The sequence below is a fragment of the Anabrus simplex genome, chromosome 4, assembly GCF_040414725.1.
Source record: "Anabrus simplex isolate iqAnaSimp1 chromosome 4, ASM4041472v1, whole genome shotgun sequence".
NCBI classification, from domain to species: Eukaryota; Metazoa; Arthropoda; class Insecta; order Orthoptera; family Tettigoniidae; genus Anabrus; species Anabrus simplex.
Window position 1 is genome coordinate 94932675 of NC_090268.1, and position 13547 is coordinate 94946221.

The window sequence follows — 13547 nt, forward strand, 5'->3', positions numbered from 1 at the left end:
TTCTCGAAAATATATAAATAAATTAAACGTACGGTAAAATAATAAACATAATGCACTGTCTATATATACATAGCCGGGCCGAGTGGCTCAGACGGCTGAGGCACTGGCCTTCTGACCCCAACTTGGCAGGTTCGATCGTGGCTCAGTCCGCTAGTATTTGAAAGTGCTCAAATACGTCAGCCTCGTGTCGGTAGATTTCCTGGCACGTAATAGAACTTCTGTGGGACTAAATTCTGGCACCTCGGCGTCTCCGAAAACTGATAAAGTAGTTAGTGGGACGTAAAACAAATAACATTATTATTATAGATACATAATTTCAAGAAAAGAAAAATGGAAATTTATTCAAAACTAATTGTGAAATGGGTATTAAATAACTAAAGAGTTGTGTCAAATACTGAATTTACAAGTGTAAGTGACGGGTTCCTCCTCCCTCCCAGAGTTAATAATCAGTTTATGTTCCTGTTTATCACTTGCTCTAGCCGCTTGGGAATGGAATCTATTAGATGTTGGAAAAAATCTGGTTCATTCTTTAGATTCGCCCAATCTCGGTGGCAGTGCATTAACAGAGCCGCTCTTGTCCTCTCCTGACCTGGAACCCGCATGTTTACCATTCGTGCCCAAATATGTTATATTATATTTAAGTCAGCCGACTTGGGAGGCCAGTCAAGCACGTGAACGTCAGAAAGCTGTTTGAAGAATGCTTCGGTTACATGTGCAGTGTGAACTGGGCCGTTATCCTACACAAACCTGATAACGGGAACTTCTTCTATAGGGTAAATAGCTCGAACACTAGAAAGAACGGCACCTTCTAAAATGTCCACAGATTCAAAAGCAGTTATATGTGGAGTGACCTCTATCAGCTCTCCTGGACCAGCACCACTTATCCACCCTAATACGCTACATGTGACGTGACCCGGCTGATTAGTTACCTCGTAAAAGGGCTTTCCATAACGCTGTTTACCTGGATCGAAGCAAAAGACCTTTTCATCCAACCAAATTGTAATTTCCTATTCCTGTCGTGGAGTAACACGTTCTTGTAGTGCAAAGCCTACGCGAAGTTCTCTGTGGATAGGAAGAAGTCGCCCCTTTTCGGCAGCTCGGCGATTGTAAATACCTGCCGCATGGAGTCTGTGACTCACGGTAGTCCGGCTTACTGGCAATTTCAATGCGGCAATGGCATTATCGATGGTTGCAAGTAGAGAATTGTCCATAGTTTGAACGATTCTAGCATCCTGTTCGGATGTAGTTCTTTGTTTTTTTGTGTTTTTGTTTTTTTGCTATTGGCTTTACGTCGCACCGACACAAATACGTCTTATGGTGACGACGGGACAGGAAAGGGCTAGGAGTGGGAAGGAAGCGGCCGTGGCCTTAATTAAGGTACATCCCCAGCATTTTCCTGGTGCGAAAATGGGAATCCACGGAAAACCATCTTCAGGGCTGCCGACAGTGGGGTTCAAACCTACTATCTCCCTAATACTGGATTCTGGCCGCACTTAAGCGACTGCAGCTATCGAGCTCGGTAGTAGTTCTTCCAGGAACCTTGTTATGCGTCCTATGATCTACCAATCCTTCTTCACCTCGTTCTTGCCAAGTTTCCAAACTGTCTTAAGACTGCATGGTATTGCTTGAGCTACTGCTTGGGGGACCATGTGAGCCTCCCACATGCCAATAATACGGCCTCGATTCACCTGTGATAAGATAGGAGCCCATCTTACAATGTTTATGCCGAAATGTAGGCCGGAATACACATACTGTGTATTCAGCACTACCTGTTCACTCCCTTCCCCTCCTTCTCGGTACTGGAGTGGCCTTCAACACTATCCCTCCACTCTCTCCCCTCCTTTTCAGTACTGGAGTGGGGCAGTGTTGATTGTTTATATCGGGACACCATTAATGTGCGTGCGTGTACCATTGAATGCTTCCAGCAAATGGTCAGTGGAACAACACTACAGTAAAGGAAAACAGGAAATAATAATAATTATTATTATGACTTCAAGAAACTGAATGTCTAACCAGTAAATACATACGTCACCGAGCTCGATAGCTGAAGTCGCTTAAGTGCGGCCAGTATCCAGTATTCGGGAGCCAGTAGGTTCGAACCCCACTGTCGGCAGCCCTGAAGAAGGTTTTCCGTGGTTTCCCATTTTCACACCAGGCAAATGCTGGGGCTGTACCTTAATTAAGGCCACGGACGCTTCCTTCCCACTCCTAGCCCCGTCCTGTCCCATCGTCGCCACAAGACCTATCTGTGTCGGTGCGACGTAAAGCAAGTAGCAAAAAAAAAAAAAAAAAAAAAAAAAATGCTTACGTCACTTGTATTTTACTTAACCAGGCGATGAAACACGGTTTACTCTCTCTCGTAAATATATATATCGTGATCTCAATTTAGCGCTCATTTCTTGAAATTGTACGAGTATCCAAAAATTAAGTGAACGAATTTGAGTTGTTCGATAAGGCTACTTTGAGGTTTGGTATAAATCCTGAATGTGTTTTTTTAAAGGATTTTACAAACGCAACTCCTGAAACTACCTATTAAGACGAGAAACCATGCGGATAATGACTATAATAATACGAAAGTACCTGTACAATACGGTGATTACTATTAAATTCAAACATCATTTCAGCTTTTAAATAAAGACTTACTAATTCTCTTACATTTATGAAAGATGAATAAGGAATACATATAGTTAATGATTTGGCCAGCCCCGCGGTGTAGGGGTAGCAAGCCTGCCTATTATACTATGGCTCCGGGTTCTATTCCTAGTCAGTTCTGGAAATTTTGCTTTGCTGACTGGACAACAAACTGGCCCCCAGTTCAGAAGGGCCCAGGTTCGATTTCCAGACTGGCCGAAAATTTAACTACATATGATTATCTGTTTCGTGGACTATGATTTGTGTTCGTGTCAATACATTTAACTTCATCTACATAAAATACACTAAACTACCCAGAAATGCTCAATAGTGAACACATCCCTTAACGTCAGGAAGGACATCCGGCCGTAAAATCGAGCCAAGTGCTGACTGCAATAGAATGATAAAAGATGAAGAAGAAGGAATATAAATATTGTTACTGACTAATTGAATCTAATTGAATATTTTAGTTACCATTTCCCCGTTTAAAATGTAAGATAACTTAAGATTACTAGACAATAATGTTGTGTATATCTTACGTGTGTACTTAGGCTATTTCAAGTTCCGAGTCAACGTTGTGAATTTGCTATTGCTATTCCAGTCTATTTTTCAACATAAACTAGATTCAAATTATTCTCGTGCAAACAATCTTCAACTTAATCCACAAAAAAAAAAAAAAAAAAAAACTATTGTGCAAAACATCCTCCCGCCCCACTTCGAACAATTAGTGATCGTTAGAAAAAACGGTAGGTGATAGATCGCACAATGTTATTGTGGATGTCGTACAAGTTTCTGTGGCATTTTAAGAAGATCTGTTAGTTGCTTGTGACAGCTGTAGATATTCTATGGTAATAATAATAATAATAATAATAATAATAATAATAATGCTGGGGCTGTACCTTAATTAAGGCCACGGCCGCTTCCTTCCCATTCCTAGGCCTTTCCTGACCCATCGTCGCCATAAGACCTATCTGTGTCGGTGCGACGTACAGCAACTAGCAATAATAATAATAATAATAATAATAATAATAATAATAATAATAATAACTGACGTTCACTGCCCATCTCTCAGTCGCAGGGTGATTAACTCTCAGTGTAGCTATCGTCAAGGCTGACGTATAGACATCTACCTTAAGAATTGTGATATTTAATAAAATTAGGTTATCTCTAAAGGCACAAGCCTTATGGTGCGAAGTTAATTTTTGACTGCGTTCCTAATGGAGTTCTGTTCCGTCCGTCCTGTCTATACGTTATGTCAGGTATTTGTGAGCATTTGAACAATATACGACCCTAACGAGAACTTTATAAAAATCAGTTTCAATAGGAAAAACGTAATCAGTTTTGTCAGATGAACAATTATAGCCAGTTGGAAAAGGATAATACTCCAACATTGAAATACTCTAAAATTTGATATAGAAACAATACTCCATTGGCGAAGTTACGTCTTAAAACCACTGAAAGAAACGACATTTTTGTCCTGGAAGGTTTCAGAATATTAAAGTAACAACGTAATAACAATTAAAATAAAAATAGAATGTAGATTGATTTACTTACGTGAGTACCACAGTGTGACTGCCTTACATGTTTGTATAAAAAGAGAAACATTTTCAAGACATTATAGACATATGTAAGTAAATATGTCAAAATAAAACGAAAACTGATATCTTTTTTGTTCACTGATTCTGTGGTTAAACATGATTGATGGTGGTATCACTGGCAAGTAAAGTCTCAATAGGTAAAGGGCGATAGCGAAGAACTGAAGACCACTTAGTTTCTAGAGCCATAGCACTACATCTTATTTTTCCCTGTGAAGGTTATATTTTATACCTGCGTTTCTAAATGCAATTATATGTTTTCTACAGAAAATATATCTGGGGAATCAAGGGTATTCCTAGTGAAGCACAGTTTGTGCTGAAATCTTATTAGATTAAAATATTTTTAAATGACACTATGAAAAGATTTTGATAAGAAAATTTCGTTCAGTAGTCATTAAGAATATATGAAAATCATAAACTACTCACTTTATGAACGGAAACAAAGGGTATATTATCAGTTGTAATATTGAACTACCCTGCATTTTCTTACTTATTAAAATATTAAAATCCAAGGTTTTGAATATTTTCATCAGAAATATTTAACTTAGTGAAAAATTAATTAATTCCAAAAATCGTTGAGTGATTAGAGTAATTGTGTGTGACAACGCCTTTCAAAATACAGAAATCACGATCGTATTACTGAATTTATGTATCAATGTCTAAATTAGCATGTTTGATGAATAACTGTATTATTACTACATTTTTCCTAGATAAGTCAAGAGGAATATCGAAGAATCTATAATTTTTCAGTATTTATTCTGGAGTTCAAATAATTTGAAGCAGGTGACAATATAAAAGCGTAAGATACGAAGTCGTTGACGGTTAATAGTGAGCATCAGCGCCAAGAAATCGGTTCTGAACAATACAATTTGTGATCTTGTTTTGTGCTTTGTCATCAAAAATATAAAATTCCTTTTTCCGAATTTTAGTGTTTTCAATATTATTTTTGTAATTTACAGTATTTGGAAACTAAAGAACATCTGTATGATTTGAGGAATTATGTGGAGATATGACTAACAAAGTGATAGTAATAGAAACGGTGAGCCTTCTACTCCAAATTACAGTACTGCAAAGAACAACATAATTCATTTAGTGAAAATGATCGTTTCATGCTGTAGAAAGGTATAGATGACCCAAAAACTAACTTCACTCATGCACACAGTTGAGACATGGTTCCCTATACTTACCCAAGGCGACATCTCATGCGTGTCTGCGTTACGATGATGGTAATTAAGAATGAGAATGGTGGATACTACGGACGACGCCACCATGAACATGATGCAGTTAAAATATGTACCTGTGAAGGGAAATCAAGAGTTCAAGAGATCAGTAAATCAGAATTAAGTCGTGAAAGAAATACAGCATTCATACTACAGATTATTAAAATATTCAAAACTACAATAAAGCAGGCTTTTTAAAATTAAAATAACTTAGGAATTTTACCAAAACGAGATTGTTGAGTATGAACATGCCTACTCACACAGTTAAATTTGCAATACTGCAATTAATTATAATATCGTGCAATTTACGTTTAAAATAACAAAATCTAGTATAATTAGATAAGAGTAAGTTATAAGAAGGATTCAAAATATAGGCATTTATGTTCAATATTTGAACCTAAAACAGTGTTACTTCACATTTTAACATTAAGCCATGCATATAATAATATTTCTAATACAGTTTTAACCATTAGAGGTTAGTTAAATAGTAGATATGAATGTAAATTACGAAAGATCAGGAAAGAGAGATGTTGATATACATAGGAGTCATACTCATTACTTCTTGAGGATCCGAACTCTCTTTTCTGATTTGATTTTAATTAACAAGAATCTGGGAGCACACAGAGTATCAGTAATTTTTTTTTTTTGCGTCCCATTTACTTGGAAAAGATGTATTACTATTCCTCCCAGATTCTTAGACAGAATTTCACGAGACTCTAAAGATCCTAAGTTTTGGTTGGTTTTATGAGAATTTATATAATCAACATTGTGTGAATAATACTCCTAACAGTGATCAAAAGTTAGGATCTTTGTAGGCAAATCTCGTGTACACACTTAAGAAGGGGTAAATATAATTGAGTAATGATGTATGCTTTTTTGAAAAGCAAAAAGTGTATATCAGTTATAAATATGTTATTAACTACAATTATTTACTTGAACTCAGCTAAGAGTCTACAAATTTTATCCACATCTTGATTTACCTTGGGTTAAGCGGTTCTTCCAAAGGAGTTGCCCCAGGACGCTTTTTATGCTAGTCATGCCACTTTAAGATGAGTTTTTTAGTGAGTCATTCTTAGGTTAGCTCTTTTAGTTTAGTTTAAACATCAATCGATTGTTACTTGGAGGCAGAGGGGTACGCCATCGACATATATTTTGTTGTTTCATGCGAAATAGATATTTTTTCAGTTACTATGCTTCGTTATCTCTTGGTAATTTAGTTAAGTGTTTTTTGGATCAAGCAGGGATAGAGAGGTAAAGGATGTATAAGGAGACACTGTGTAGATAAAAGTCAGCTGAAACCAAAGTAGCTCAAAATCGGCATCTGCTTCAAATCTGTAAAACAATTTCTTTGTTAAACAACAATCATTGTTACGTATTAAGAGGTTAAACAATCAGGAAAACGGTTAGTTTACTTTGTCTAGTTTATTCGGTTTCCAGGCGATGGCAGCAGTTTTATAACAGTCAAGGATTATGCTTTAATGAATAATGTTAAAAAACACACATTCCATTTTAAGCAAAATACTTGTTAGAACATACAATCAATCAATAGGCAATAAAACACTCTGTTGGACACCAAACGTATTACCATTAGGGCCTAGTTCATGCAGACGTAGAAAGAGCAGTGGTAATACGAGTCTATCCATGGCATAGCAAGGACACTGACAGAAATGAATTGTGGTAAAGATACACAATATTTTAACCGCCTGCCATTTCCCTGAGGCTGTTGTCCTGTGGCAGCATCAGAATGTATATATATTTACATGTAACTGTTATGCAGTAATTTCCCCACACATTGGATTTTTCACAGAATGTTGCTGCAGTTTTATACAAATTTAGTAAAAATGAGACAGTTCCGCAGATTGAATCGTGCATATCTAGTGAAATACATTATACAAATTTGGAAGTGAACATTATACGTACATTTCAACGCTAACTAAAAATAGTAGTTTTATTAACTTAAAGTAACCATAAAAACTTAAGTGCTAGTGAAAAAATATTCTTGAATTTGTAACTTATGAAGAGCAATTTTTATTTTAACCTCAGGGCTTCATTGCATTCACTTCCTTCATCATTGAAAGGCAGCAAAAATGGTACGGTACATAATTTAGATGGAATCTAGGCCTCAAAAATTGAGCTTATAAATATATATATACAAATGCAGTGTGTCGGAGGATAACGTGATACTTCCTGTGAGGAAGAGAATGCATGGAACAAACCGATATAAAAATATTATATTCTTAATTTTTACGAAATAATTTCATTTATCTAATAGTGAATATTATTTCTCTGGAAAACTTAATTTTTTATTTAGTTAGTGTTAGGGACTCTACTGTATACACAATTCTGGACAGGCTAAAATACCACACTGGTATATGCACATCTTTACCACAGTATAAGATTCAAGCAAGGGAAGGACAGAAACAACTCAAAGACACTAGGAAGAATTAAAATGAAGTCAACAAATTAAAGGGTATTTCATTTCTTTTTTGTTTTCATTCCAAGAGCAGTAGGGGCTGACCTAGTAAAGGGATAGCTTCTGAAGTCTGCGGTAAAGCGTCAGCAATCATTAGAGAAAAGACAGACAGAGATAGGAGGATTGTGACCCCTGGAACGAAAAAAGTCTATTGAAAATTTTATGGATTTCTTTTTTTCCTTTGTTAAACTTGTGTTTCTTTTGAAATAAATATTATCGTGTTCCCCTTTATAACATAAGCATCTGGATGTCACTTCTCGTACACAGTCCTTGGAATAGAAAACTCAAAATCAATATTAGCAGTTGTGTAAACACAAATTATCATTAAATCGTATTGGGTCAAACATTGTGAAAGAATTGTAGTCAATTTGTTATGTTATGTGTATGAGTACCGGTATTGAATGTGTCTTCTGTAAATACATAATTATGCTAAAATACAGGAACATAAGAACACATGGCAATAAGCAAAATAGCACCTCGTCAAAGATCAACTGTTATTGATAAAGAAAATTGCATTTATATTTCCTGTCTGTGTATAATATAATGTGATTCGAATTTCCGTACCTATATAATTCCTCAAATTCGATCAAAGCTGTATACATTTAAGCCGAATATTTGTGATTAATTTACACTTATGTGAAGCCTGATAACAGATCGTTTATTGTTGATTTGTTTATGATTCCAAAGTTGACTATGTGACACAGGACTTCTGATGTTTTCTCCTTCTCTGAGAATTCTAACTTTCAATGAATAACAACCAAAAATATAAAACCAATACATCACGGCACAATATATTGATCAATTATATAAAAAAATGAGTAATTCTTTCTTTCATGGCAACAGTGAGTAATTAATACAGGATATTATTCTTTTCCAGTTAGAATTTTCTTTCTGTGGGCTTTCATATTAAACTTTAGAGTTGACAATCGTTTAGATGCGCTGCAAAGGGATCTACGAATGACATTCATTTAGTTATTGTTGATTACACATGTAATATACGGTATAGCATGCACAAAGGTGTGAAGAGAAGACATGGAGCAGCCGAAGCCACGAAGACCTGTGTTACAAAATTACATTGGTAAGGTCATATTTTTACAGGAAAAATAAATTGCAACTTTCACAGTTGAAACCAACACCGAAAGTGCAAAAGAAGGGGGAGGGCAGGAGTTATTCTTTAATAACGGCATGGCTCTAGCAGGCAGTGAAGTCAACACTAAAGTCAATGGGGGTCCCAGGTAGTTAATACCTAAGACAGGCATCGCGTCGGACACCTGAGGTAGCGTCTCAGCTACGAGGTTATGGAACACCGTAAGGGAAAGGAGAATGGTTACGCCTGGAACAGACAAAACATCTGATTAGACTGGCTCAGGATACACGCAGGATCTTTCCTACCAACCAGAATACACTGAGCCACTTAACACACACAAACAGACACACAGTTACACAGTTACTGAACGTGACGCTGGCATCTACATTGTGTTTTTGAAACTTAAAATTCTTTTCGAAAACAAATGAACAAAAAGCTTTCATAAAAGAAAAATAATAAAAATAAGATGTTTAAAATTGTGCTTTACTTTAATAAGGGAGAGGATGGGAACTGCGTTATCAAGCAAACAACCAAACAAACACCATACAAACAACGAACAACAACAATACGGACCACACCACCCAATCATTCTTCTGGATGTATGGCCCGTCTTAAATACTGTACGATTTAATTACACACTGGCACTAATGCATACATGCAGAGCTACGTGTGTGTGTGGTACATAAATCACTGCTGAAAGAGAACTTATATGTAGATATTCTTTAACATAAAAAATAAATTAAATGAGCAGGATACAGGAAAAGAAGGACTTTCTTGTCTGTAGAAATCGATTCTGAAGTAGAGGAAGAAACAGACGTCTTCTTCTGCCCTTCAGCACAGTACTGTTCCAGTTCCTGTCAACAGATGGCATTCTTGTAAAGATTTTTCTGTAGAAACACAACACCAGACTAGCTCCTGATCGTCACTTCTGCATCACTGCTGTTATTCACCAAACAAATGCTACTTTGAAGTTTTAATACATATATCTAAGAATTACTCATTCACTCAGCAGATGCACACAGGGAATTTAATGGTAACTTCCGTATTCCACTTGTACATTCCTTTGCACTTTTTATTTGCTTGCTTGATGCTTGTTGTTTTACGGGGTTTAACATCGAAGGTCATCGGCCCCCACTTTTTATTTCCATTATCTGTTAGTGCCTCTGTACATTAATTGAATAAATATTTTATGACTCTTGGCACGTAGTACCTTCCCCAACCCGAATTGTAAGGTAAAAAAATCATTTGACCGGGCGAGTTAGACGTGCGGTTAGGGGCGCACAGCAGTGAGCTTGCATCCGGGAAATAGTGGGTTCGAACCCCACTGTCGGCAGCCCTGAAGATGGTTTTCCGTAGTTTCCCCAGTTTCACACCAGGCAAATGCTGGGGCTATACCTTAATTAAGGCCACGGCCGCTTCATTCCCATTCCTAGGCCTTTCCCGTCTCATCGTCGCCATAAGACCTATCTGTGTCGGTGCGACGTAAAGCAAATACAAAAAAAAAAAAATGGGGATAAATAGTACTTACATTAACCGCATTCACTTGTAGTGTACTGTATGTACCCACACTTAATGATAGAGGTCTGAATTAGAGCCCAATGTTTCGATACCAGGATACGGTGGCTATTCTGAGTGGTGTTTTCCGGAAGTTTCCCGTGCTCCAAGTTAATGTTGATATAGTACCGTATTGCAAGCTCAAAGGAACCCAGTCTAATCCTGGTTTCATAATAATTATACCATTAGACAAATTTTCACACACAAGACAATAATATTGTTTACTGTAATAGAACCAAACCAAACCCCATGGCGCAAAAGCCCCAAAGGGCCACGGCCTACCAAGCGACCGCTGTTCAGCCCAAAGGAGTGCAGATTACGAGGTGCCGTGTGGTCAGCACGTCCAATCCTCTCGACCGTTATTCTTAGTTTACTAGACTGGGTGTATACTATATAGACAGTTTTCAAATACTTCAATATATATGAGTCTGACAACCACAGGCAATGAAGCGAACAGAGGAATAAAAATCTTTGAAAATTAGGCAATAAATTTAGGCCTATCTATTTAAATTCCCAGAACTATTTATGAAAAACACATTGAATATGAACTTAAATTTATCGCATAATTTATAATTCAAATATATATACTCGACATATTTTTGTGTTATCATATGGCAAAAGCTGACATTTCCACTTTTGGTGAAAATGGTGTCAATCATCATATGAGTTGACAATCATATGTTATTTCCGCTGGCAAAGAATGATATGTCTCTCTATAATAGGTTATAAAGCCAATGTCAGTTGATGACATGTCTTTAATAATACTTTTTCTTATACGCCAAAAACTGACATGTTCGTAAACTGAGTACATGTCATATTTTGGTACACAGTTTGAAAATGTTTTTTGTATGTCTAAAGATGACTTGTTATTTCTGGTAACATCTGGAATTGGTATTCGCTAGAGCTGACAACAATGGCTAGTAGGTACCCCAGTGTTGGTTGTTAAGGAAGTGGCAGGTTCAATTACTTGGTAGTTGGACAACAATGGATATGCAATCCTGGAGTCCGTTTCCTTTTCTTTATTGTTTTGGTGTGTTGGTTGTAACACACAATACGACAAATTTACAGCTTCGTACTATGGGTAAAATAAAAAAAAAAACGCGAAAAGTAATGGAAATGGCTTCAGGTAATCCAGCACTTGAAATAAATGAAGGGAAGTAGAAAACAATGTAATCAGAGTGTCTTCTTAAGTTTCGTGTGCTTGTTATTGCAGTTTGTTCCAGATAGTGATCTCCCTGTGAGTAGAATAAGTCTCATGGTAACCCTAGCTGTCGTATGAGGCGACTAAAAGGGTCCCATGGGCGTAGGTTGACGACCACGGGCCCTTAGCTTAGTCCTGGCATTGTTTCCAATTACCGTACTTGTGCCAGGATCCTCACTTTCATCTATCCTATCCGACCTCGCTTGGTCAACTCTTGTTCTTTTCCGACCCCGACCGTATTAGAGCATTCGAGGCCTAGGGAGTCCTTCATTTTTGCGCCGTTCGTGGCCTTTGTCTTTCTTTGGCGGATACCGTTATTTTTCAAAGTGTCGTATACCTTCCAATTTTTCTCTCTAATTAATGTTATATAGAAGATGGTTGGCCTAGTTGTTCTTCCTCTCAAATAATAATCACCACCATTTCAGATAATGGAAATGATGAATGTGAATCTGAACGTTTGGGATTGGATCATAGTTTAGATGATGAAATGGCGTATGGCTTTTAGTGCCGGCAGTGTCCGAGGATATGCTCGGCTCACCAGGTGCAGGTAAGCCGTAAGCGACCTGCGCGTCGTGATGAGGATGAAATGCTGATAAAGACGACACATATACCCAGCCCTTGTGCCAGCGAAATTAATAAATGAGGGTTAACATTCCCGACCCTGCTGGGAATCGAATCCGGGATCTCTGTGACCAAAGGCCAGCACGCTAACCATTTAGCCATGGAGCCGGACAGTTGATTATAACCCTAGTCATTTTGTTTCAGAGTCCAGTGATGATATAGGCATACCAGAGAAGATACTTAAGTGGAGTCACCGTTCTGGAGATTGCACCAAGTCCTCCACCTTAGAATTTAATCACAGATAGTATAGGTCTACAGAAAATATTTGTGAAGACAACAGTTTCAAGAAAAGTGACTGCAGAAGAAAATCTTGCGGTACATGTCTAAGTATTGATGGGACCGAAAATGAAATGTTAACGTGCTGAACATTATACCAAGAACATCGCAAAGGAGGAAAATGATGAAAACAAAGACAAGGTTAGATTTACAATACACTGCGCGATAGGGTAAAGCGGTTCTCGTTAAGAACTTGAAATCCAAAGTAGGAACATATTTTCACATGAAGTGCAATGTGAATATTAAGGAGGACGATTTCTATGCTTTAGGTGATTTCAGAATTCAAGGTCAGTTCCTAATGGATAGTCTAGAAATAGGGGACAAAATGGCTGATACAATAAGTCAAGAAAAAATTGTCATTGCGACAGACTGATAACGGTGAAATACTACGTTTCTTTATCAGCTGATAAGAGTGAAGTGTGTAAGAATTTCTATGGAAATAAGTTATTTAAGGAATAAGGAGATGTAATAATTCAGAAAACACGAGTTAGTACCAGAGACATCATTCCTGACACTTGTGGCGGTACTCATGAACCATCATAGCCTATCCTGGATTTTTACCACCCGTTAGCCATTACTGCATTACTTCCTTGTGTTGGTCCTGTGAGTGACAGTGATGACGACGATGACGGTGGTGATGACGAGTAAAATGTGTGAAATGGAAGTGAAAAACATACTGATATAGTATTTCAATGCCTTTGCTGGCGGGACCTAGTGTTTACAGTGCACTATGTCTTCTGGTATAGGCTAGAGCAAATTTTGTTACTTTCATTGACCTGTCTCAGTCTTATCGTTGGTTTTGACAATATGAAAGTGACTGAGGTATGAGTGATGCTAACAATGCCATTCCTTATGCAGCCAGTCCCTGCTATGAATGGTGTGAATAATC

General features: G+C 37.3%; 1 protein-coding gene across 1 annotated transcript in view; it reads right to left on the reverse strand.

The window, feature by feature from the left end:
• The window catches only part of LOC136872183 (neuronal acetylcholine receptor subunit alpha-7), a 324332-nt gene that overhangs the window by 119240 nt on the left and 191545 nt on the right, over positions 1–13547 (reverse strand). Inside the window, exon 11 of the mRNA XM_067146019.2 lies at positions 5414–5523. Coding sequence (XP_067002120.2) covers positions 5414–5523 — 110 coding nt within the window. The remainder of the gene's footprint in view (positions 1–5413; positions 5524–13547) is intronic.